This window comes from Chaetodon auriga, chromosome 19 (assembly GCF_051107435.1).
Source record: "Chaetodon auriga isolate fChaAug3 chromosome 19, fChaAug3.hap1, whole genome shotgun sequence".
Lineage (NCBI taxonomy): Eukaryota > Metazoa > Chordata > Actinopteri > Chaetodontiformes > Chaetodontidae > Chaetodon > Chaetodon auriga.
In genome coordinates this window covers 2,874,296-2,900,248 of record NC_135092.1, presented here as the reverse complement: position 1 = coordinate 2,900,248, position 25,953 = coordinate 2,874,296, and the positions used below count along the sequence as shown (strand labels likewise).

The 25,953-nt window shown below is 40.6% G+C and overlaps 1 protein-coding gene across 4 annotated transcripts in view; it reads right to left on the bottom strand.

The window, feature by feature from the left end:
- Positions 1 to 1,482: 1,482 nt before the first annotated feature.
- LOC143337955 (rapamycin-insensitive companion of mTOR-like) overlaps positions 1,483 to 25,953 on the bottom strand; it is a 32,718-nt gene continuing 8,247 nt past the window's right edge. The window contains exons 15-38 of one of the 4 annotated variants that reach the window (XM_076757980.1): positions 25,870 to 25,950; positions 25,681 to 25,781; positions 25,385 to 25,550; positions 24,250 to 24,351; positions 24,002 to 24,048; positions 23,779 to 23,914; positions 22,965 to 23,164; positions 21,537 to 21,663; positions 19,233 to 19,397; positions 19,068 to 19,144; positions 16,678 to 16,756; positions 16,467 to 16,576; positions 16,006 to 16,093; positions 12,602 to 12,694; positions 12,388 to 12,494; positions 11,512 to 11,747; positions 10,421 to 11,423; positions 8,969 to 9,146; positions 8,758 to 8,842; positions 7,353 to 7,547; positions 7,046 to 7,204; positions 4,455 to 4,578; positions 4,234 to 4,372; positions 1,483 to 2,697 (exon numbers count right to left, since the gene is read on the bottom strand). In XM_076757980.1, coding sequence (XP_076614095.1) covers positions 2,626 to 2,697; positions 4,234 to 4,372; positions 4,455 to 4,578; positions 7,046 to 7,204; positions 7,353 to 7,547; positions 8,758 to 8,842; positions 8,969 to 9,146; positions 10,421 to 11,423; positions 11,512 to 11,747; positions 12,388 to 12,494; positions 12,602 to 12,694; positions 16,006 to 16,093; positions 16,467 to 16,576; positions 16,678 to 16,756; positions 19,068 to 19,144; positions 19,233 to 19,397; positions 21,537 to 21,663; positions 22,965 to 23,164; positions 23,779 to 23,914; positions 24,002 to 24,048; positions 24,250 to 24,351; positions 25,385 to 25,550; positions 25,681 to 25,781; positions 25,870 to 25,950 — 3,870 coding nt within the window. In that variant the 3' untranslated portion in view covers positions 1,483 to 2,625. The remainder of the gene's footprint in view (positions 2,698 to 4,233; positions 4,373 to 4,454; positions 4,579 to 7,045; positions 7,205 to 7,352; positions 7,548 to 8,757; positions 8,843 to 8,968; positions 9,147 to 10,420; positions 11,424 to 11,511; positions 11,748 to 12,387; positions 12,495 to 12,601; positions 12,695 to 16,005; positions 16,094 to 16,466; positions 16,577 to 16,677; positions 16,757 to 19,067; positions 19,145 to 19,232; positions 19,398 to 21,536; positions 21,664 to 22,964; positions 23,165 to 23,778; positions 23,915 to 24,001; positions 24,049 to 24,249; positions 24,352 to 25,384; positions 25,551 to 25,680; positions 25,782 to 25,869; positions 25,951 to 25,953) is intronic. The other 3 variants (XM_076757982.1, XR_013079211.1, XM_076757981.1) reach the window with 3 other exon arrangements.

Here is a 25,953-nt window from a genome sequence, read left to right as displayed (position 1 = left end):
TTATGGTAATATGACTGGACTTTTATATATGTGTATGACAGTATATAACACGTAATAACAATAATTTGTATATAATAACAATATAAATACAACAGGATACAACAAGACCAACGCTGTGATGATCTACAAGCAGCCATCCTAACAGACTGTTTTGAGTGGTCCCAGTACAAGGCCCTGCAATCCTGGAAGCCATTTTCAATCTCTTCCACTGCATTCGGACTGTCTGTTCACACACGCGCACACACACACACACATACACACACACACACACACACACACAGTGAAGACCAGTGTCTGAAAGGAAGGATGTGTAAATGTCTCTGCAGCTCTGTAGCTATTTACATATTTGCCCGAATGTGGAAGAGAGCTTGTCTGGCTTATTGTTGGTGGGATATAATATTTACACTCCACAGTTGCCAGTTTATTAGGTACACTGAGCTAAACCTAATTCAGTCTAACAGTCTTTCAATGAATCCTCCCTTCATGAAGGTTCTGATGTTCAGTGTTTGTTGTTTGAGTCTTTAATTCAGCTCTGTGTAGTTTTAGAGGATGCAGAGAGCTGTTTCTGACAGTCACACTCCCCGTTGCATTTTGGATCTTTGTAGATCAGAATGGAGATGCTGGCTTCTCTCAGCATCTCCATTCTGACCAGGAGCAAACTCTGAAAGCTAGCTGATTGCAGAGGTCTTGAAGTTGTCAGGTGCTGACATGTCCCATTCCTTGTCTTACTGTTCAATGAGGACTGGCAGTGAAGAGAGGTTTGACCACATCCTGGACAACATGTTGAGATTGCTACCCCCGCATTCCAAACAAAAGTGACCACAGATGATTCAGACCACGACCTCTGTATACAACTGCACAGTTCATGAAATCACAGGATTTGGGAGAGTCCCTTCGCTGCCCTTTGACCTTCTTTTCAAGAACGTCCTTGTGATGTGTCAGAAAATGTGATGAGAGATGAGCACGTTTTTGTTGTTATGGTAATATGCTGATTTTTTCATTAACCCTCCAGCCTCCCCCCCCCCCTCCCCCCGCCATAGTACTCCATAGGAGAGGTCAGCAACATAGTGATTACAGAAATTTTCATGTTTTCCATTTCTTTTCTAAATTATGTTTGTAAGTTTCCTTGCCAGCTTAAACTTGTTGTGTAGTGAGTTAACAGTCCTCTGGCATTTAATTTGTGTGGAAGCTCAAGTTACATGATCACAATTGGCTGGAGGGTTTTGTTATTTACAGTATGGTATGGTATGGGTATGGTATGGGTTCTGTGTTTTAATGTAGTGAATGCAACGTAATCTGTCCCACTTTTGCTATTATACTCCATGGGAAAGGAGCTCATGTTAAATGTTTACAACTGACAAGAGGATTTTGTTATTTATGTCTTTCATCAGAATAAACAGAGATCGCCTCCGCGGATATCCTGGTCTGGGCATCTTCATCAAAACACAACGCACAAACACTAGACAACTGGTTACACACATATTCATGGAAGCATTTTATTTAGACTGCACAGCCACAATTAGTGAAAGAGCACACATAATCTGAGAAAAACAGGTTTCAGGAAGAGAAAAAAGGAAGTGACTTATTGTCTATATTGGAAGAATCTGAATCTTGACATGTTATGCTGTGCTTATTCCAGACAGTTGAGTCTTGTTAGTTTGCACTCAGTGAAGCAAAACCAAAAGATCAATATTATAACTGAGGATAAAAACTGTCAAAACCCCAGGCTAAACTTGATATGGCACACAGAAGACTCACCCTTTCTTTTCACCATGTTTTATTCTATGTTCAAAGATTTTCAAGACGGTCATTTCTGCTTTGATATAAAGTTCTTTGTGCAAATCTAAGTGAAAACAACTCTAACAACCACTTAACTGTGGTTGAAACCTTACTTTACTTAATTTTTAACAACAAAATAATAAAAAGTTAAAAATACAGGCAATATTTAGTATTTCTCAGGTATACTAAGAATTAAAAAGAATCACACTACATATTGTATTCAGTGATGTTCATAAACCTTTGACTGTTCATTCAAATATTTACGAGGCAAAGCCAAACTCAAAGATTGCAGCAATTGCTATCTTCTCAGATGAACTGATGCTTTCAGTGTTTGCATTGATGGAAAGAAATCACCAGAGCCCACAGTGTTCTCAACTTCTTGTATGCTGTATCAATTAAGTGCTAAAGATTTAAAGAGGCGATAAGGGGAAATCTGATGATTGTCTGACTTCACTGCATCTGCTTTATATCCTCCAATCACGTATAAACATCAGACCAACCAACATCTACAATAACAAGTCCCTCCTCACAATGAGTAGTTTAGTGTTATATCAAAAGTACAGGAACTGTGTTGGCACATCATTTTAATTATCATATCAAAGATCCACTCTGAGAAAAGCCAACCTTCATTTTTCAACACGTCATTGGAGCATTCTGTGTGATGTCCTGTGTTGTTGCTTTTCCTCTTGTGTTGTCGGTGAGAAGAGCAGACATAGCAGCTGGAGAGGATACGGGGCTGCAGTGTAAGAGGTCAGTGACTGTTTATGAACGGGTGGGACACTGACAGAGTTGAGCTCAGGGCAAGCCGAGCTTCAGCTGGCAGAGTGAAAAAAGTGAAATTGTGAATCAAGGGTCAGAGCGTGGAGACGAGTTCTTATGTCGCGACATGGACAGGATGCTCTCTGCCTCTTCATACATCTGAGAAACACACAGAGCACACAGGCAGTTACTACATATGGATACATTTAGATTAGTGCACTTCTGTCAAAGTAGAGGGGAAACATTGCTTTGGTACCAGCAAAAGCTTCAGTGATTAATCTGTTTAACTGCAAAGGTGTCACTTCTTCAAGTTTGTACTACAAGCTGCTGAAATGTCAGCTGTGGATCATTCACCTCCTGACTACTGAACAATCAGAAACAAAAAATAATTGAAAAAGCTAAACAACTGTTTCTCTTAAAGAAGAACTCCACTAATTTCACACAAAATGTCAGACTTTTAAGTATAAAAATGTTAGTGTCAATGTCACTCATTTGAATTTCTGTTCTCTATTTACACTTAAGTTTGAATCCTTCATCTTTTCAACTTCCTGAAATTCACCAATAAAATTTCGGCAACATATTTTTTTTAACTTGATTTGGATTTAAGTTAAGAAATCCAAAAATGATCAGCTGAAATCAAGAAACTTGAACAGAGTTTTTGAAATATTAGACAGTCAAGATTATCTGAATTTATGAATTCTAAAATCTACTTAAATTATGTTTTTGGAGTCATCAACTTGAAATAACCTGTTGCAGCTGTGCAAGGAGAGGGGCCAGAAAGAAGCCTGGCTGCCACCCATGTGAGCATGCACAGCTCTTTTTCCACTGTATTGGACTGATGATGGCTGGTCAGCATGGTACAGAAAGGACTTTCTCTGAATTTTTTGGGGTTCCATGCAATGCATTTTGCATTTCCTCTGATCCATGGAGAAATGTATTAGAGATGTTTATGACATAATATGACCAAAACTCAAGTGGGTGACTGTCAGCTGTGTACTAAGGAACAAGTCTATCATTGCAGCTAGATAGATAACTAGCTGTCTCACAGACTGCTGCCAAGGCTGATTGAGACAGACTGTAGCTGTGATAATGATTATAGCCATGGGATGACAGAGCTTTGGTGGTTGCTGTAGCTGTGATTGTGGTTGTAAACATGGCTGCGCTTTGATTGTTATGGTCATGGCTGTGACAAATTAGTTTATACTGGGTGTAACACTAACTAAGGGTTGCATGTGTGCAGTGAATTGACGTGGCTGTTCTGCCTGAGCACTGTACTGACACTAATGTAATCCTGTGGTATATTGGTAACACATCTGTCATATCTGACGGAAGCAGTCGAAGCAGTAATGAGTAGCCTCAGTACAGCTGTCGTATCCATATCATCATGGATTCAACCACAAATGCAGCTGTAGTCTGTGCACTAACCACATCCACAGCTTCACCCAGCACAGCCAGGCAGAGCAGCTGTGCTCACAGCCACTGTGTGTATACAGTCAGAGCTCTGCCTTTTGAATGAGTAAAAAGTAATAAATGCATCCTGTAAAGGATAAAACCGATGTTTGGTGGCTTTTAGACCTCTTGGGCGACCAGAAAGTTCTTCCTACTGCTTCATATTACTTTCACCAATCTTAATCTCTTTGTGGTCATGATCAGCTCAATACATCGATTAGAATTATAAAGTACTTTTCTCCTTACTGGTACAAATGGCACATCTTGGAACAGTTCCTGAATGAAGCGGCGTGAGGACAGGCGGAACATGCAGTGAGCCAGCAGGTAGGACACCTCTGAATATAGACAGATGTCATCAAATGCACAGGGGAACTTCTCCTTGATCCTACCATAAAACACATTCGCCAACACATCAGAATGGATAGATGTAAACAAAGTACAAAGTTAAAGGACAGGTTCAGTCTCACGTTAACAGTCGGGTCTCGTGGTTTTTCACCCCCACAGAGGAGCTGAGATTGATGACCAGACGAAGAACCTCTTTCCTCATCAGAACCCTGCCAGCCGGAGCATCCTCTGGGATGGACTTCACCCCTGCAAAGGTACAAAGAGAAAATGAAATGATCTGAAACTAGAGATGCACCACTATGGAAGTCCAGGTCCAATAATGATAATAAATGTTATAGAAATATAATAAATAATAACCAATAATTTCTGATTGCTGTGGGCAAATATGTATAGAGAGTCTGATTTACCAATAAAGAATATATGTATGTAACCTGTTTATAATAATTCATTTTTTAATAAAGTGATTAACACCAGACCTTTTCTCCTCTGCTGTTGATGTGTACAGACAGACCACTGGATTAGTGGAGAGGCTAGTTGGTCCCCAGACTCTAAACTAATTTTTCAACAGGTGGCTAATTAGGATCAACCACATTACAGTTTGCACAGAGAATTAATTTATAACATGTAAGGTATGACTGTGTCACACATCCCTGTTGATGATGAAGTAAAAAAGGCTGAAATGTGGAAGATGCTGCATTTCTGCAAGTTAATGTTCTGCTTGATCTGCATGTGTTTGATAAATTGGCTGTACTGCCTCATTTACTGCTGGGATTTGTTGCATTTAATGGATAACAATTACAGCCCAATAAAGGGTTTTTGAGGCCAATACTGACAATAATCACACACATAACCTGTTCTTAAAAGCAGGTAAGATCAAACTGGTGGCAGAGAAATATACATACATTACATTAGATTTAACATAAAATAAACTTTGCATGCATCTTGAACTTTGCCATAGCTGGAAGGAATATGAAATGATTGATTCTTATCTGTCTGCTGAGAAAAGCCTTGTTCTTCATTGTATAGGTCTAAACAAATGAAATTTTAACAGTAAGTAATTTGCCGTTTTCAAAGACCTCGGACTAAACTGAGACCTCTCAAAAAGCACTTACTCCCTTGGTGTGAGATTTCAGACGGATTCTTTGGGAGATTATGACTGTCTTTCTTCAGTACTGGACTGAGATGTGTTCAATTACAATAAGCTTTCAGTATGCTCCACCTGCACACGCTGTTGTATATGATTTAAGAAAGTTGTAGGCCCACATATTTATAAAATATATTTCAAAACCTTGCAACTCAATGATCTTTTGACACATTCCTGCCATGTTTCAGAAAGCAATGAAGGGTTTCCGTCCACTGAATTGCTAGATGGCTTTTAATTTGCAATGGACACACAAAGTGCTGAATTTGCATTAACAGCATAATGCAGTAACTTGAACAGGGGAAATGGGAGCTGATAAAACAAGGCTTTGTACTAAAATATAAGCAATTGTAGTTATCAAACTGAGGGAATTACAATCAAAGGCCTGCCTCTAATTCAAGCTTGTTTCCAATAAAGTTCTGTTATCTTCTGCAGTTCAGATAAATGCAGAACACAGTCACTATTTGAGGAAAAATAATGTACAAGTTGGCTAAATTAAACCACATATTTACCTAAGCCTAAAGTGCCAATGGGTTGATAAACACCAGTAACTGGTTGGTAGGCAGGAATACAATTTGCCCATACCAACATGAAAGTGTCAAAACTTCCTCACACTTTTTCCCCTAGCAGCACAACTGTGTTGTTAGCTGGCAGCTAACAACTGCTTGTACTGTGAAGTACAAGCACATCACGGCGAATGCTCACTTTATCTTGTAAAATGCACCAAACAGTGTCCACATTAGTCCCACTTACCAACAGTACCCCATTTTTAAACTGAAATTTCACTGATTATGTTATTTTTCCCAGTGAGTTCTTCCCTTCTGTACTCATGAAAGGAATTCTCTAAAACTTGGTATTTCCCCCAGATGAATGTCTTTTGAGTATTTTTCTATAATCTGTACATTTCGTGTCCATGGAAATTGACAGTTCCCCTTGTACACCCAAAGTCCACATAACAAGCTGGTCGCGGTGGATGAATGGATCGAACACAAGACTTTCACCCGAAGACCAGGGCTCATATCCCGTGAGAATTTAATTTCCATTTATATTTTCATGTTATTTTTTTCTTTTAAGTTTTTAGTCGCAGTTTTGTTCATGATTTGGACACAAACTATCTATCTATCTAGCCTTGAAGGCAAACTTCAGCTCAAATGGGCTTGATGCAAGATACTACACTGACATCACAATACAGACCCCTTATCTAAGCAGATTTTTGTTGTTAAGACATCACTTAGGCCATCAAAATGTTTTAGCACCATTTAGTTGTACATATTTTCCGCTCTCCCTCTCCTGTAGCTTCAATCTTGAAGTCCAAGGCAATGAAGTTAATAAACAACTTTTTAGGATTAGGTTAGCCTATGTAATAAGTGACAAGACGACCCAATGACATAGTTCTAACTATCAGCCAATATATCCATGGTCAGGCTCTAACGAGTACTGTCATTGTAAGCTCAAGCAAATTCTAATATCAGAATAATCGCAATAACTTGGTTTTCTTATTTATCTGCCAATTTATACAGTACCAGCTACAAACTTCAAATGTAAAAGGTGAATTCAAATTGGAGCACCTACCCCAAACAAGTTCTGTGCTGCGACCACTACCCCCAGATCCCTGGGACACAGTGTCACTGCATTCAGAACCACCTGACAGCTTGGCTTGAACCATGACCTCTGCATGGTTTGCTGAAGGTGAACTGCACCACTCTGAGAATGGGGAAACCACTACTGTATCTGAAGAAGACAATGAAAAAGAGTTCCACTTTACAAAATATAAAACCTTTGGTGACAAAATAGCTTTACTAGGCAGTTTATTAAATAAAGATTTTAGCAATGAACCATCGAGTTGCACTATTTCATTTAACCAGAAATAGGATCCCACCTGTCTTGCTGTTTTGAGAGTTGATTCCAAGCACAGTAAGTCCAGCACAATACAGGCAGTTGACATCATTGTGTTCTTGAAGACATGCTTCCTCTGAGTCCAGCATCTGCTGCTGCTCTGCCCGGCTCACTGCCATCAGCTCTGTGATACTGAGCTGAGAGTGAAGCCTTGCTGGCCGACACCCATCACTGGGGCCTGAGGACACACACAGCAGATGTAAAAAAGATGCTGAAACTAGTATAGGCTGTCTGAAGTGCAATCTCGCACAGATTCAAAGAGCGGTCTGAACACGGACATGGAAACAGATTCTTTTGCATATCTCCAACTTGTCATGGTTTTAAATGTTAGTTTGGTTATTTCCTGTTTTATGTTGAAGGTTTATCTCATGTGTCATCTTTTGCTTTACTTCCTGTGCTTCCTGCCTGTGTGATTGGGTATTTAAGCCTGTGTTTTTCCCCTTAGTCTCGGTCAGATCATACTTCATGTGTCATGCTCCAGCCTTCTTATGAGTTCTCCAGTTGTTCCCAGTGTTTTTGGATTTTTGTTTCATTTGTTCTCTAACCTCGCTGGTTTTTTGGATTACATTTTGCTTTTGGAATGATTATTTTGGTTCCGACTTTGGCCATACCTCCCTCTCCTAGAAATCTTTGTTTAGTTGCCATTTTGTGTTAATACATTTATTGAATTGCACCAGCTTTGCCTTTGTTATTGTGCATTTAGGTTCAATTCCTTGTTTCCTCCTTGACACCTTATGACAACTGAAAATATTCTTACAACACATTAGCAAAGGGAAAACATTGAAAAACCCACTCCTCTAGTACAGTTCATAAACAAAAAAGATTCTTCAGAGATACTTCATCCCTTTCCAGCTGAAACCTTTGTGGCACAATCTGTTGATCTATGTATGTCATTTGTTTTGAAAAATACAGGGAAAGTTGGAAAATGCTATTCAGTTATGTTAAAACTAATCCTCTTTTTGACAATTGAAGCATAAATTTGGTGTAATTCCAAAATCAAAGAGTTAAAAAGCCATTCCTCTGGTACCAGTGGGTTGAGTGCAGGAATCTTATGTTTCAGGGAACTTTACAAAAATGGTAATATGGTTACTTTTGATTATTTGAAGCAAATTTTTAATGGGGCAAATTCAGATTTTCTCCCACGCCGTTGTTGAAATGTATGGGAACTTTGTGAAATGGAGCAAATCACAAAAGGGCTAAGACTTCAAAATGTATAAAGGGTTAGAGTCGTCACTTCTTTAACATGCGTAAATGTGAAAACGTATTAGAATTGTCTTAGATGTTGAAATCCAAATCAAATTTAAGATAAATGAATGGTAGTGTTTGCTGGGATTGCCAAACATGCTGTGATCTGTTATTTTCAGTGTTGACTCATTATAAATTCTCACCATCAGAGTCTTCGGGGAAGAATTTAGCAGAACGGTCCTCAGAAGGTGGGCTCATCCTCTTTTGAAAATACGGTGTTTCTTTAATCTGAGGGAATCCAAGAACAAAAGTCCTATGCCACTCAGTTCAGGTTCACAGCAAATCTCAGAAGAATCAAAATAGAGATGTGGTGTTTTCTTAACAAAAAGCATTCTTATACATTATTAGCCTTGCCTGGAACATGTTGTTGATATTAACAGGCAAAGCTATGCCTATGTAGTCATCAGAGGAGCCATAGGTGGCACTGGACACTATGGAGTGTACAGAAGAGGAGCGCTGCAGTGTAGTTTGGTTAATTGGGCTCAGCAGATCTTCCTTATCCAGAGATACAAAGCTCAGAGCTTTCAGAAATCTGAAGACAAATCAAAGGCACATAAAGTATGTTTTTATTCTTCCTGTCCATGCCTTATTTTGCCAAAATGACCAGCTCATTTCACATGGCCAATTATGTGCAGTGGGTGTGCAGTCCGTTTTATCAGATATGTTCCGGACGTGTCAATGACATGTACTAAAAACCTCCGTCAATCCAATTAATCCTATTTTTTATTCTTCATTTGTGAATTATTTGTGGCATCTTAGGCATTAACACTTACTGTGTGCTGGTCGCATTAAATTAGCATGTTAAGGAGTTTGCTGCAATGCAGCCATCTTTGAGTTAGAGAAATCATGTTTTTTCTGTGATTTTGACATGGCGAATGGATCTAAATTCTCCAATACCCATGAGCCTTGGCCACCATTACTATGGTGAAGAGGCCAGTGAGAGGTGTGAATCAGAGTGGTAACAAATTCAAAATACTAGGTCGCTTGATCTGTAAACAAAACACAAGACCATAGCAGCCAAATGCTTCCAAAATTGGCCCACATTCTGATAGTCAATTGTGTTTTCAGTTCACCCCATGTAACATTAGCATACCCCACCTTTACTGGGTGAACTAGACCTCAGCAACTGCCAGTAGAACCCACAGGCAACTCTAGCAACAACAGCGGTAGCATGGTAGCCCTGACCTGACTCCCTCTGGTGGCAGCAGATTCTGCTTCACGGTACCCCAGTACGGGAGAGTCAACAGGCACTTTTATTACACACACATAAAAATGCAAAAACTCTGTGATATCACAACTGTAGTAAAGAAAATATTCTGCGCCCATTTATGTAGATAGGAAAGACAAAACATAGCAAACACCTCTCAATTCAATGTAGTCATGTAAAACACTACCTTTAACTATGACCTCAGTAACTAACAAATAATTGAGGAACTGTAACGCAGTTCTGACTGTACACCCTTCAAATAACGTATTGTGTAAGTCCAAAAATTCTGGTGGAAGTGCTGAGTTTCATACATGCCTACATGAGCTGGCACTGTGGTTAACCTATTAAGCACAGCACTGTAACTCAATTTATAGAGACAAAGGGAGGGGAAATAAGAAATAATGGCCTGTCTCTAATGTAAGCCTGTTGCCAGTGCCTTCGTATACCTGCCACTGAGGTAAATAGAGGTCCTGGCAACAACTAATAATTTAAAGTAGCTCTGTTCCAACTAACATAGGTTTGCGGTGTTGTCTTAAATAATTCTGTATTTACAGACAATAAATAAAATAATATTTAAACATTTTAAACATTAAAGGTACCTCTGTGAAGTGAGTCTGGAGTCCAGGCTGCCTGTGTTCATTGTGATGGCATCAGTGAAGAGTATGTCTTTGGCTGGGGAGGCCAGGGCCTCACTGTGTGACAGAGATGGCTGGATGCGTTGATACTGCAGCCTCCTTAGGGTGGCGTAGCCCAGAGCATCACGAGGACTTGTGCAACCATTGTGAGAGTTTGAGTACTTCAGCGTGCCAAATCCCAAAGCATCTCTGGAGCTAGAGCAGAGGCTGCAGTCAGCTAAGCTGCTGAGGGTGGTCACTGAGGGAGACTTGAGAGACTGGGCTCGGCGGGGCAAGGTGTGTGAGGAGCCAGGAGGTACAAGCGAGGTAGAGAAGGACTTGGGAACTGAGAGTGGTGTGGAGCAGGGTTGGGGTGTCAGTGAGTGCACATTCTGGATTGTCTGGGTGCTTATTACAGTGTTAAGACTTAAACAGTTGGTGTCTATGGTGGAGTGGCAGGAGCTCATGGAGCTGATGCCACTCGTGGTGGTGTCTGTGTTAAAGCTCTGGCTGCTTTTAAATTGGTCTCCACTGCCTCCTGAGGGCCCATCTTCAGCCAAATGCTCGTAGCTACACTGTTCCCCCTGGTTCTCCAATGTCCTGACCCCTGACCCATCCATTTCCCCATTGCTGGGTATGCTCCAACCATTCTCTATGGCTTTATTCCCCATAACGGAGGTTTCTCTACCACAAGAGGGGATTTTAGACTGAGAGGCATTGTAAAAAGGGAAAACATCTGTTTCTACAAATGGGTAGCTGGTAGGTTCTGCAATAGTGCATTTGAGGCCCTCTTTTCCATTGAGCCCTTCTCCTTGTTCTTGGTTGATGCCATTAGAGTAAGGGGCAGTGCGAGGCTTCTTCCCAGGGAGAGACAGGGAGTGAAGAAGACGGTTGCGGAAGTGGCAAGAAGCCAGCATGGAGAAATGGCATTGGTCCTTGTCTGTGAAGTCACAGCCTTCTAGCCTCTTATCATCTAGCATATACACACCTGCAAATAACACAACAGCAGTTCTTGCAAACAAAGTTCTAAAAGTAATCAAACCATTCGTTTATTGTATTGGAGATTTTGGGCTTACTGGGTTGTATGGAGTCACTCTTGCCGTTGTGCCTGGAGCCTGTGGACTCTGTAAGCCTGAGGGTACTGGGGGCAGAGGACAGCAGGTTGGAGGGTCTGGGCTGTGGGTCCAACTCCTCCGGTACTACGGGCCACAGCATACTATGGCTGTGCCTTACAGCATCCCAGCCCTGCTGCTTCAACGTGTCACAGCCCTGCCTTGTCTTACTTATGAGTCCCAGTACATACAGACACGCCCTGCACACAACCCATAGAGACAGCTTCTAAAAATCAGAGGCAGATGACTGACAATGACGGCATCTCAGGACATTACTACTAAGGCTGAAGTTTTTCATGATTTTAGACTTACTATTTACTGGGATTAGTTGGCCATTTTATTATTTTAGTAGTTACGGAGGCAGGCCAGAATGTGTTGGTATTTGTGTTTTATTATGTGCTTCTAATAATATTGTATCAAGTAGTCTGATTGTGGACTTTCAAAATGATCATCAACAACATAATTTCAAAAAGCAGTGTCAGTGTAGTGGACAGCCTGGTTAGTTACAATATTATATGCAGCCTAGTTTTCCTAGTTAATTTATAACAAGCTCATTATTGCAAATTATATTATGAAGTGAAGATATACCATATATTACGTAGTTGGGTGAAAAGTTGTATTTCACTCATATTTATAAAGCAGCTTCCAGACCCAGATGTGCTGGGTGTGTGAAGTGCAAATAAGATCTCTCTCGAATGGTCTGTCAGCTGGCAGTTGATCATAATAACAGCATTTTAAGCTCAGAATGTAGCCATGACGAGTTCATGAGGTCTGGAGAAGGCACCTTTGTTTCATACAGTGACGTGAGTTAAACAACGTGAAGCGGTTCACAAGTCTTACCCTCTGATGGACAGAACCTCACAGTGGTGAGCCAGAGCCACTATATCAGTGATCACCCCCTCCTCCAGCAGCAAGTTCAGACCCCAGTTTGATGAGCCTATGTTTCCCTGGTAGAAAAGATAACTAGTGAACATCAACTGTGCATTTCCTTTTCTTAAAATGACATATTTTCCAAATAGAGTGTCTAAATAATAACAGAATTACAAACGCTGACCAAAGCCCAAAGTGCTGCCTTCAGTTGTTTGATGCCCTCCCATTTGTCCAGGACAGGAGATCGAACACTGTAGCTTAAATCAGGAACCACATTCTGCAGGAGGAAGTGGAAAGAAGAACTATGGCATGACATCTAGACTCTGACAAAAGCAGCTTGACTGTTATTTCAAATTATTCAATGAAGAATAAAAGCAATAATTTCAGTGCTCATGATACTGCCTCTCAGGAAAAACAGGCTGACTGGAATTGGCCATCAATAATTAAATAATTAAACTCAAGAAATAATTAAAAATTAACTCATTATTTTGAATTGTTATTTCATTATTACCATTCACCATATCACCATAAATAACTATTGAGTTTTACTGGACATCTTTTTAATTTCATTGTAGTAAAGTTAAGTCAGTTTTATTTATATAGTCCACAATAACAATATATCTGATTTGTACTTAAATTGGAAGGAAAATAAAGAAATCAAGATAATCAATTAATTAATAAGGAGGGAAATTAATTACATCAAATGAATCAGTTTTATTTCTGAAAGTTGTAAAATATTGATTTTTGGTTTCTGCATTGAAGAAGCATTAACATACCACTTGACAATAAATTATACATGAAATCAGAGTCAGATAACTGCAGGAAATGAATCTTTAAATAGCAAATAAATTGATTAGTCAGTTCAAGACAGTGAAAGGAGTATGTGGGAATGAATCAAAGATAGATTACTATCAGAGCAAGCCTAATATCCAACATCAACTCTTATCACAGCAGCAGCAGATGAAAAGCTTTCACATGCTTTCTTTACAGCATGATTTCAGACAAAAGTTTTGCAGGAGTGACTGTTCTAGCACTTCACAGTTTCCTTTTGGGGTGATGCTCACTGGAACATGGTGGTGGCAGGGCAGGTTAGATCAGAATATGATGTTTTGGTGGTCTTCAGATGTCCAAGATTGTGGAGCTGCAGAGAGTCTCTGGGCAAGCACTGCAGTTGCTCTGGCAACAGGTAGACAGGTGCTGAATCTGATAAATCTCCGTCCCCAGGACTGGGTCACATAGTAGTTCTACCAACTTTCTTCTCTTAACTACCAACAGCTATTAACTAGTTGTGAGGCCATTTAAGGAGTTTTAGCCAGATACCAGGACAAACAGTGGTACCTACATTTAAGAAGATAAAAGCTCTTCTGGAGGAGACCGAAGACAGAACTGATTAGCAATGGACGGCTGGTGGCTCTGACAACCAAGACTTTGTAACAACCCTATATTTTCATACAGAAAAATGGAATAGTTTCTCAAAATGGGACAACAAGGAAAAAAAATCAGTATTACTGATGGACCAATAGAACCAAAAATGAAACTAAATACCAACAATGGATCTGAAACACACCTCCGAGCCAGTCTGGGACTCTTCCCTTTACTCTTAAAGTCCCCTTCTTTTTATGCTCCTCTTCTCTAAACAAAGGAACTCTTTCCAAAGAAGCATGGATGCTTATGAAAGGCTATATGACTATCATGTTTGAATGAGCACCTTTGTATTCCTGACCATGTTAGATGTTAGCTACCTCAACAAACAATAACAAAATCATGCATGTAAACGTATGTTAAAAAAAATCTATATTAATACTCCAAGAACCATTACAGATAAATATGTGATGTTTAGTATCAGTGCACTCCTCTGAGCATCAAAACCCAAGAACTTTATTCGCTGTGGTTGTTTCATAATGAGGTACCGTTACAAGTAAAAGAGTACAAAAAATTATCTTAGAAGTGAACTCCAAAAGAACATGTTTATCACCTCCCTGTGATGGTCCTCAGACAGGGAAATGGGTGCTGGAAACCACCTCTCCAGGGACAAGCCGTCCCCTTACTGCACTGTCTGTATGAAAGACCAATGTGGAACACACCAAGCAGATTCTTTTGTTTAAGATCTCTGCTTCAATTTCAACCTTCTTCACCTCACACCCCGGCAACAGCAGTGTGTTTTCCTGCTTCTGATGCTGCTGAGCCAGCTCAGCCATTAAACTCAGGGTCCCATAAGCAGCACTTTTCTCTCTGCTAACTGGATGAATTTATAATTGGATTACATAACCAACTTCATAACCAACTTCTCACTGCCTTCACCAGCTGCTCCAGTGACGGCCATTACTTATCTCATTTGATTCATTCATATGCTTCATATTTATTCTGCCAACTCTGGTTTTACCTGTGTTGGCATTACAGTTTGTGTGTTGTTGTGTCTTTGTTTAGTCATTATCTGTTAGTATTTTGAGTAATAAATATGCTGACGTACATATAAAGATGTCGCATTTTTTTGCATTTTACTGTACTTTACATATCAGATTTTTTGTTGCTTTGTTTAAGTGAATTCTTTCCCCAAATTGAATTGGTAGGTTAAATACTGTTGTATCTTCCTCACATTCATTCTGTTCAAATGTATTAAAAAGTGCAAAACTAGAATATGAGTGTTACATAGACTATAACAGTGATTCTCAACTGGTGGGTCTGGGTCGCAGACCCATTTTCAGTGGGTCACAGGCCTTATCAAGGGCAAAAAAAAATTAAGAAAAAAATCCTGTGCTTTTATTTTGAAAGGGATTTTTTATGCAGCAGAGTGCCGTCCATTGGTGCCGCAGCTTGGGTCGCAGCTTATCATTAAGGGGTGATGGTGGGTCCTGAGGCCAGACCAGTTGAGAACCACTGGACTATAACACTGTTGATTTATTTTGCTTGTTTTTTTTGCAAAGTGTTTAGAAAATGGGAAGTTTCTAAATGGTTATCGTCTCACAATGTCATACTAATGTCTCGTCCGACATAACTGGTATACATTCCATGCCTTAGTTAGCAAACAGCCAAGACTTTCTGACCATGATCTACTCCCTAGCTTGCATTAAGGCTCCGTTAATGTTCTTATCAGTTGTTGATGGGACACTTGCACACCGTACCAACACTTCAGTTTAGCCAGGTCAATACATCATATTATGCTGTAACTTCTAGAAATAACTAACATTTTGCTAAAAAGTGTTAGTTACTGCATGGAGGGGAAACATCTTTATTTCTATCACAGTACATCTCTGTGATGTCACAGCAATAGCAGTTGTAGTAATGCTTCATTTTTTCTTTCAGGTTTTCTAATGACTACTCACATTGATAAGTTTGTTATGTTTTCGCCTGCTGATTTGTGACATCAGGACATGAAGCTCAGAGGAGTGAAGTTCTTCTTTTCACTCTTGGGTAAAAAAAGTAGAAGTTTCATTGACTAGTTTTGTGAATGTAACTTGCCCACATGGAAAAGATTTCTACAGCAGACTAGGGCACACAGCAGTAAGGTGCACAACCATTAACTGCATCTCCCAAGATGTCAAACTCCATCTAGTCCATAGCTGAGGTGCAACAAGCAGATGAACTTACCTTGGCTTGAAGTAGCTGGCAGCCAGTCTTATCATGAACCAGTTGACCATACAAGTGCACAGGAAGGTAAACATCTGGCCTCTGTAACCTGCCGTACCGTAAACAAAGAGGTAACAAGTTCTATTAAGTTACAACTATGCTTTGTTGTTTGCTCCATGGGAAATTTCTCTTGTATATAACATTTTGAGCAGGTGATGGCACTAGGTGCGCAGTCAATACAATTCATCCTCTGGAGAACATGAAATTTTGAACTACTTCATCCTGTAGATGTTGAGATATTTCAGTCTGAAACAAAGTGGTATAGCAGACCAACCAACAGACTAACATTGCCATTCCTGGAGCAGCTGAAGCATCAAAGCATACTCTATGTAAATTATGTGCCTCCATTATATTTGTGCTGTGTTTTTTTATTTGTATTTGTGTTTCAAATATGGTAAAGTGGTAAGTGCCAAGTGAGTTACCTTTGGTTGCTGCGGCGTACATAGTTGTCTCCATTCACAGGCTTGCGGTATGTGGTGAGGGCCTCATTAAGCTGTTCTTCTATCATGTCCACATACTTCAAGTTATACTCCTGCAGGGACACACAGGGGCATGGAACAGCTATTAAATGGTTTGTTAATGAAAAGACCAAAACCAGAATTATGGGTGTACTGTGTGCTGGTTGAAATGTACCTTCTGCCATTTCTCCATCTCTTTCGTGATATATCCTCTCTCACTGAGATAGGAGAAACCCTTTGGAATAGATAAAAACCTGGTGACAACAGAAACAAGGAACGTTTATTTGTATCGCACAGCTCAACGACAACAACAAGTGCTTCACATGAGACACAAAAAGCCATTCAGCCATAATATAATAGAAACATCAGCAATATAAAGACAGATATGAAGAGAATTTAAAATCTAAATGTGATTCTAACCCAGTTGTGATTCATCCTTCAAAAGATGAAGGCAATTCAGACAATCCTTTGTAAATTCTCAATACTCCCACTCTAAAGAACACTGCAATCCTGACATTGTTGCTGGATGCTTTACTCAGTGCCTGGCTCAGTGATGGGGTCTGCTCATTTGAAGACATGTTCATAAATGGCTCATTTGCCTCTTTTGAGCACACTGTTCAGAAACTTCCAAATTCGCAACTTTATATCTTCAAATATTACTCAATTCTTTTCACAGCCCCCAGACACACTCATACACTCAATCAGGGACATCAGATCATTCAGAAACGGAAAGATGGGTGTCACGTATTCTTTATTAATGAGAGAAAATATGACAAGTCTTAACTTCCTTAAAAGTCAGTGGGAAGGGGATATTGGTATTGAAAATTCAGAATCTATACCCTAATGTTATCATGGGTGGGATGAGGGGGGATATCTATCAGTTCAAATGTGTTTCTCCACTGACTCGTCAAAGCTGTAACATCAAAAATTCTGAAATGAACTTTGCTCAAAACAGAAATGTATTTTGGCCCAAAATCATTCAGTACTTAAAACCTATTCTTTGACACACAGGGACATCTGTAAAGATCTGAGACCTGGACTGATGTGATCCATTGTTGGTTTTAACCAGTGCACGGTGGCACAGTGGTAACACTGTCGCCTCACAGCTAGGTCCCGGGTTCGATTCTCACTGTGGGCGCCGGGGGCGTGTCCTCCACCATGCCTTCGGTGTCTTCTGCTTGAGGAAAGGGGCCTTTCTGTGTGGAGTTTGCATGTTCTCCTCGTGTTCCCCTGGGGTATCCTCCATAAAAATACCCCCACTAAAAACGTGCATGCAAGACGATCACCACCTGACCAATGGTGATGGAAAGAACTGGGTTGGATGGCAGCCCACTGCTCCTGGTCTGCCGCGGAGGAAGGACGACCAGGATGGGTTAAAGGCGGAGGAAAAATTTCACCAGTGCATGACGTGTGTGTGCATGTGGATGTATCTGTGTGATTGATCTGTGTGAGTGATCTGTGTGGATTGTCCCTCTGATTCTTCTATTTACATTTAGGTAACCTGTTTATAGTTGGCTCTCTGCAGTAAGCTGATTTCTTAACAGTCAAGTAAACAAGAAAATTGGTTTCTGTACACAGGGTCAGAAGTCCCCACAGTCTGACACTGTGAGCACCATCTCAGGCAATATCCAGACAACTGCAGCACAACTTGAGTCCTGTTTTTTAGCTATATTTGTTTTCAATAAAGTTGGGTGCCCTCTCTTTTGTATCTTACATTCAGTCCCTTCATGCACGCCGATTCCTTTGTTTTTGTTCTACCTAAATTCAAGTTGATTTGTCCCTAAAGTTACTCTCTTGCCTGATGACCAATAGAGTAGTATTATTAGGCTGACTATGGATTTATATGGATAAATTAATAATTAGAAGTGTCTCTTCCTAATAATCCTGATTAACACTATATAAAGCATTAACAAAGGATTATTTTATTTCCTCAAACTGAGTGAAATTTCTCCTAAACAATATGCTTTGTAATAGACATGGACGCTCAACAGGGCAAAGTCAAATAAGAGACAAAAAGAGCTGAAAAACTGAAAAGGGGGCCAAGTGTGTGCGCAATGAGTTAAAAATCATATTGCTTCCGGTAATCCCAACTCAGTCAAATCTTATCGCATACACGTCAAATATATGTTAATGCATTCAGAGTGACATATACTTCCTTGGGATATCATTATCTCTGAAATAAGAAGCTTCAGAACTTTCCAGAGAATCATCAAATTTTTAAGTTTCCTTCAGTTTAGAGTAATCCACTGAGAGTTATCTGTATATTCATGAGTACATTGCAAACAGGAACAGCAAACAGTTAATTCTGCATACTTTTAATGGTGCCAGGAAAAAAAAATCAGAGATCCACAAGGACATCACTCTGAATAGGATTTAAATTACTGGAGGACAGCAGGTAATTATGGCTGTACTTTCTACTGTAAAAAATTTCCACATATGCTCTCCAAATGGGATCAAATTCAGTGACTAGTGCAGGTATTGTTAAAATAATCCCATCTCCCCCAGAGAAATAAATCCAGTCCAATTCAAATGCAGCTACAGCATTAAATAGGGTAGATATTTTACCTTAGCAGTAGTAGCACACCTTTGTCCCCCAGGTGTGTGAGAGCAGGTTTCATCTCTGTCAGTGCATGTAGGTTGGCCTGAAGAATAACACATTGAGGGGGGCGCTGCTTAAGTGGCAGTGATTTAAAACAAACAGGTCATGTTTTGTGAGGTTTGCTCACTCACCTTGTCTTCACAGGCTTCATCCAGGATGTCCAGTGCCTCCATGGAAATGGTCTTATTGCGGTCGTGAAGTTGAGTGACCAGGAGCTCGATGCCCCAGTTACTAAAGAACTCCACACTGGCACGCAGTAGGACACGCAGGTGCTTAGTGGCGTACAGCCTGCAAGTCTATATGCAACCCATGCAAGCCGGGAAATGTTTAGATACAGACAAAAAATTACTGATACAACTTATTTTGACAATTACATCTTTACATGAGTTACTTGTAGAGTTATGTTAACAGATTTGTAGTGTTTGAAGTCAAATAGATAAGTCTGCATACTGAGTCAAAAGCTGAAAATGTTAATAAAACCATAGATGTTGAGCCCTTCCTCAGTGTGCATTTAGTTAGATATCACATCACGCATAGGTGATGGTAATACAGAGGAAGGGCTGTGCTGCTGTCCTTGTCTGCTTCCTTATTGACCCCCACAGTGTCCGGTTGGTTAGATAGCACCTGCTTGTCAATCTGGATGGGAAGTCCCACAGGATCTTAGCTCTGTCACTCTGAATCATCTCAAGAGACTTCCGGTCTGTATTCAGTACAGACATTCCTGCCCCAGCCACTTTGTTATGCCTTTCGGTGTATGCTTTCCAAGCTAGCATCTTATACCCTGCTACTAAGAGCTGTCTCAGGGGCGTCTTTGCACAGCCTGCATCTTGGGTCTTGTCTGTGTGGCAGACCCCTGGTGCTGGGAACCTGTCATTGTGTTTCTATCAGAGCTGCTCAGAGATGCTGTCCTTCTGACCGTTTTTTTCTAGTAACTGGTAGGATTTCTCTATATCAGGCATGTCTTCTATGTGTTGATGGTACATGCCATGTAGGGACTTAGTCTTCTTTAAGCCATGACACATCTTTTTGCTCACTGCTGTCTTCTGCTGCCCGAGGTACTCACTTAGCAGTTCTTCCTGGGGTGCCCTCTTTCTGATGTACTCATAGAGTTTCCTTTCATCCTGGATAGTGGCTCTGACACTCACTAACCATCTGCCCCCATCTTTTGGATTACTGTATACTCTCTGGCTGCTGGACTTCAATTGGAACTCTCCATAAATGAGGAGTGTCCTTGTCCTGATAGCTGTAACCTTAATCTCCTCCTTTGGACAGCTTATTACTCCTCCTGAGTACATGACGGCTTACATCTCATTCTTCCCATTGAACTCAGTCCTCAGGAGCTCCCTCATTCTCTGGATGTATCTGGCTCTACCTCCTTGCTGCTTCCTAATGGTTTCCATTGGTCTCTGGTATACCCACATACTAGTAACTGTCCCATGTGTCTGTTATCTTGCCATCTGGTAATTCAAACTTTTTGGTTCTCACTACCTTTCCTCTCTTTACCACCATTCGACTGCACTTGTTCAGTCCGAATGGCATCCCGATGTTGTTGCTGTAGATTCTGGTGAGGTGGATCAGTCAATGTCTTGCTCATTCCTGACATACAGCTTGATGTCATCCACGTATAGGAGGTAGCTGATGGTAACTCCACTTCTGAACCTGTATCCATATCCACTATTTGTGATGATCTGACTGAGGTGGTTGAGGCCTATGTAGAGCAGCAGTAGCAACCTTAGTGCAAGCCGCATTTGATGGTTACCTCAGTTGGCCACTAGTGTTGTTTTCCATTGCCACATTGAGTTCTTGGTGAAGGCTATTAGTGTTAGCTTTGCATAGTGCTTAGCGTTCCAGTAACCATGTATGGGGGTACTGAATTGTATGCTTTCTTGTCGTCAATCCAGGCTGTTTCAGGTTGGTCTCTCTGGTCTTAGAGTCTTGGCTGAATGCTCTATTAACCAGTAGTTGATGCTTTAACTCTCTTCTGAGTTTTGCTCATGTATTGACTCATGTGTCCATTCATCTTAGGCTGCTATGATGCCTGACAGGATCTTCCATGTTGTGCAGAGTGGGGTGATCAGCCTGTATTTTCAAAGTGTTGTACCCTTGTAAGGATCATTCATGGTCAGTATTGTTCCCCTGTATCAGCAAGTCAGGGTGAGAACCTAATGTTAACAGATGATTCATCTGCATCACCTGATGTTCAGAGAGTGCTCTTAGCTTCTTCTCTTAGCCGTGAGACATTTTTATTTCTGCTAAAGCAGATGAAATTGCAAAGGACATATATCTTACAGTGAGATGGCTGAAAATTAGAAAAATTGTACTTAATACTTAATTATTGATCAATATTAATTCATATACATAACACAAATTATCAGTGTGACTACACCAGAGGGTGCTGTGAAGAAGCTGTCAGAGAGAGCTGTGTTGACTCTTACATCAGTGGCAGCAGTGAGGATTTTGGACAGAATGACTCGAGCCAAACCATCTCGACTGTAATCCAGCGTTGAGACTGTTAGCTTCAGCAGGTGCTCTTGATTCTTCAGACTACACATGTCCAACAAACTGACAGAGCAAATTGGAGCAAGCAGCTGATTAAAGACAGAATGACAGCATCAGGAAAAATGAACCCTCTAAAATTGATCCAAGTGGTTGCAGTGGGCAATAAGACCTGAATATGTCTGATTCAACTGTTTCAAAACAAGACAAGGAGCCAACACCTAAATGCTCAAGTTGCAATGCTAACATGTTCATGTTAACCTGGTATAATGTTTACCATGTTCATTATCTTAGTTTAGCGTGTTAGCATGCTAACATTTGCTAGTTAAGACACAATACAAGAACAGCTGAGGCTGATAGGAATGTCATTAGTTTTGCAGATATCTGATCATAAACCAAAGTGGGTAATAAATCATCTTTTATTAAAGAATATTTTGGGGGCTTATTCAGCCTTTATTTTGATAGAACGCCTTTTTTTTTTTTAGAGATGGACAGGAAAGGGTATACTAAGTGTCAGAAGCCTTCTTCCTCCTCCCTTTCCCTGTGTTTCCCCTACCCGTCTCCGTCATGTCAGTTTCTCTGTGTCTGTCCTTGTGTGTGTGTGTGTGTGTGTGTGTGTGTGTGTGTGTGTGTGTGTGTGTGTGTGTGTCTGGACTGGGTGTTGCCCTGCAATCTCGGTTTCCCTACACTTGCTCCCAGTACCAATCAGCCATGACAACTGCAGCCAATCCACAATCACCTACCAAGGATAAAAACCCAGATCTCCTCACCAGTCGTCGCCAGATTGTTACTCGCTAGCCTGGTAACAAGTCTTGATCACCTTGCTAGCCCTTGTGCCCTTTTTACTTCAGGGTTTGCCTTGCAAATATGAATAAAACTATTTTCCTTGTGCCTCTGGGTCATCTCTTCATCTCAGGGTTAGAATCAAACATAAATTTGTGCAAATTTTATGAAACCCATCTAGCTGTTGAGACATAACCCTCAAAATCACACATCAACCTTAACGTCGCACTTGAGGATAAGTCAAGGGATCATTAATGGACAGTAAGATTCATCATCTGGGAGCCATGTGCATCTGCGCCAAATTTTGTGCCAGTACATCTAGTTTGATGGAGAAATATTTCCCAAACAGTCAGTCAGGGGATCACCAATGTAATTAGCATTCATCCTCTCTGAATGTCTGTACTAAATTTCATGGCATCCATCTTAGAGTTATAGATGGGTTATTAGAGATTTAATTAATTTCCCAGTCCAGAGGGGTATATATAATTTTGTTTTTTCTTGACAGAATATTATTCACATTGTGTACTCACTAAAATCTGTCTGCGAACACACATTCAAAAATAAGCTTAATAATAGATGCTCACCACTGGAAGACGTTGCACTTCTCCAGCATCTTGACACCATGTGGGTGGGCTGACAGGGTGCCCAGGAAAAGGAAGTAGTGCTGGCTGAGTGTGGTTAGCAGCCCACTGCCCTGCAGACTGCGGTCAGTTTTGAGTCCAGCAGAGGAGAACAGACACTGGGCAATATCCCTCACCAGGTCTTCCAGGTATGCCTGGCCATCCTAACAGAAAAAGACAAGTGGATTAGGAGACAGGGGTGGCAAGGGGGGAAGGTCACTATGACTGTCTCCTAGGAGAGATTATGTCTCATCCCTCTCTATGGTAGCCAATTTTTCTCTCTGCAAGAGTGATCAGACAGAACAACTATTAACCTCAGCCAAAAATGTCAAACTCATAATTAGGCTAGGAAAAGTCAGAGGATGACCACCAAAGTCACTAGGATTCATCCCTCCGGACCATAACTGTCTGTACAAAATTTCATCTTAATTTTCATCTCAATCTTATCGTTCAGTCTGGACCAATGTGGTGACTGACCAAGAAACTGGCTTTTCAATCCCTGGAGGCACTACACCAGCATGACTAAAAAACACTGGATCCAACAGTTCCCCTAATGCAATAAACAGCATCCTTTCGTGAGACCCTCCCTGCATAAAATCATCCATGTCTTTCAAAGACCACACCTCCAGTTCCAAATTATGTTGTAAATGTGTAATTTCCAAATCCAACCTGAGGTAACCCAATACACCCATTTGAAAAACTACAGAACCAACCTACACAAACTAATACAAAAAATGTAGAGATGTGTCACTAGTTACAGAGGGTGGTTTGCCCTGACCTCTTCAGATGCCAGAAGGAACTCTATAAACTGACAGCCAACCACAGTGAGCTGTTTGGCCTTGGGATGCTCCAGCTCCAGGCTGCAATACATCTTACTGCTGGGCTTGTAGAAGAAAAGCAACCTTTGCACAAATCTGTAATACACACAAGGAATATGACGAGCCATTTATCACTGTGCTAAAAATCAAAGAGAGCCAAGAGGTTGAGGTTGAAATACTTACTTGTGCATTTGTTCATCCTTATTGCTACGTAAACTAACATTTGGCCACTAGAGACGAGAATAAAACACAAATTAGAGGATAAGAGCTTTAAAAGCATCTTGCATTTCACAGCAATAGTAGTTGAACAACTGAAAGCAAACCCAAGCAGTAGGAAATTATCTTTGCCCAGCCTGCCATGACAAAAATGCATTATAGGCTTGTTTCTGGTAGGATTCCATGTTGTATGCATAAATCATTTATACCTTTACCTTCAAAATGGTTCCAATGAGGCACCAGTTCCAATCCTGGTTCTCCTTGTGGTTGAGGATGTTGCTGTCTCTCATGTTGGCCATCAAAGCATCCTCAGTCTCCTGCAGGGTAAACACAGCTGGCTTCACTTACACTTTACAGCTAATGCTATACGGCATGCAAGACTCGTTTATTTTTCACTGACAGATGGATACAGTTTTCATCTATCTAATATTTCAAGTTAATATATTTTTGAATGATTTTTACATACAATAAAACCAATTTTATGTTCTTAGCCAATGTTTATCATTCAGTAAGAGTAGATGGTTTGCACATTATCATTTTATGGCCAACGGGGCCACAACACATTTCAATTCACTTTAACAATCAAAGAGCTAAGAAGGCAGAATTTGTCTAGCGTTACATCAACATCATCACACACACAAAATTAATAATACAATACACATGACGGATCACCCTCAGAACAGGTGGGATTAACCTGAGGAGTTCAGAGTCCGTGTTCCAGAGAGAGGTGATATGCAGGGTCAACCTGAGATCATTTTCCTTTTCCTTTTGTCTGAATTTTCTGAACCAAATTTTGTTGTTCTGTTGTGAATAATAGAATAATACAATAATTTGCAGTGTAGAAATGGAGCTGAAGGTGTAGTCTCATTGTTGTTGCATTTGTGAGTGGCATGAAATTTGAGTGAGGAAGGTTCACATTCACACAGAACAAATTCACCAGTTTGACAGCACATACTCAGCACAGTGATATACAGTTTTAAACGTTTTTGCCATTATTTAGTTTTTTGTATTTGGTTCCTGCATTTGGTTGTTTCTGGATTTGTGGTGTGTCGGGGCTTTGGTTGTGTTTTCCTGTACTTGGTTTTCTGTAAGTGGTTGTGTTTCCTATATTTGTTTCTATATTCCATTGTGTCTTCTGTATTTGGTTGTTTTCTGTATTTGCAGTGCATGTTGTAGTGTCAAACTAGCAAAGATTTGTAAAGGTCTTTTCATCTTTTGCTTGTGTAATGTCCACTTCCATGCATTTTCTTCTAACCTCCTTGAGTTCCACTAGGTAGAAAATGCAGAGACCTGTTAGAGTAGTGAAACAGCTGGAGATACATATGTGATAATAATATGTGATGTGTGTACCTTGACAATGAAAATGTCTCTCTGAGGTTTAATGTGCTGGTCTCGACAGTAGTGCAAAGTTCCTGACGTACGGAGGATATGGTCCAAGTAGAGACTGTGTGGTTTGATTCCTCGCTTCTTCTTCTCATGAAAACACTTCAGGTAGTTGATGGCAGCACTCGCACGTCTGCAAAAAAAGCATCTATTTCAGTGCCAGTTTAATGTAACACATTAGAATTGGACACTAGTTTTGCATAACTGAAATCCTCCTCACTAAACCTGTCCTGTCTGTCGCATGCCTGGGGTGAGGTACTCACACTCTCTTCTCCGGAGCAATATCAAAGGAGGCTGCCATGTTCATGAGGGTGGGTAAGCAGTGTAGGTGGTGGCTGTGGCTGTGAGGGAGGATGGTGTTGGCCTGTGTGAGGAAAATCAGATTTATACACAAAAGCAATCTAAGAAATCTCCTGTTCTGATCAACAAATGGGAGCACAGGAGGGAGGTACCATATGGAGAAGTTCTCCCACCAAGATGGTAGCTCGTATAGATATTGCATCATCGCTGCTTGTTATCACGTCAACCAAACCCTG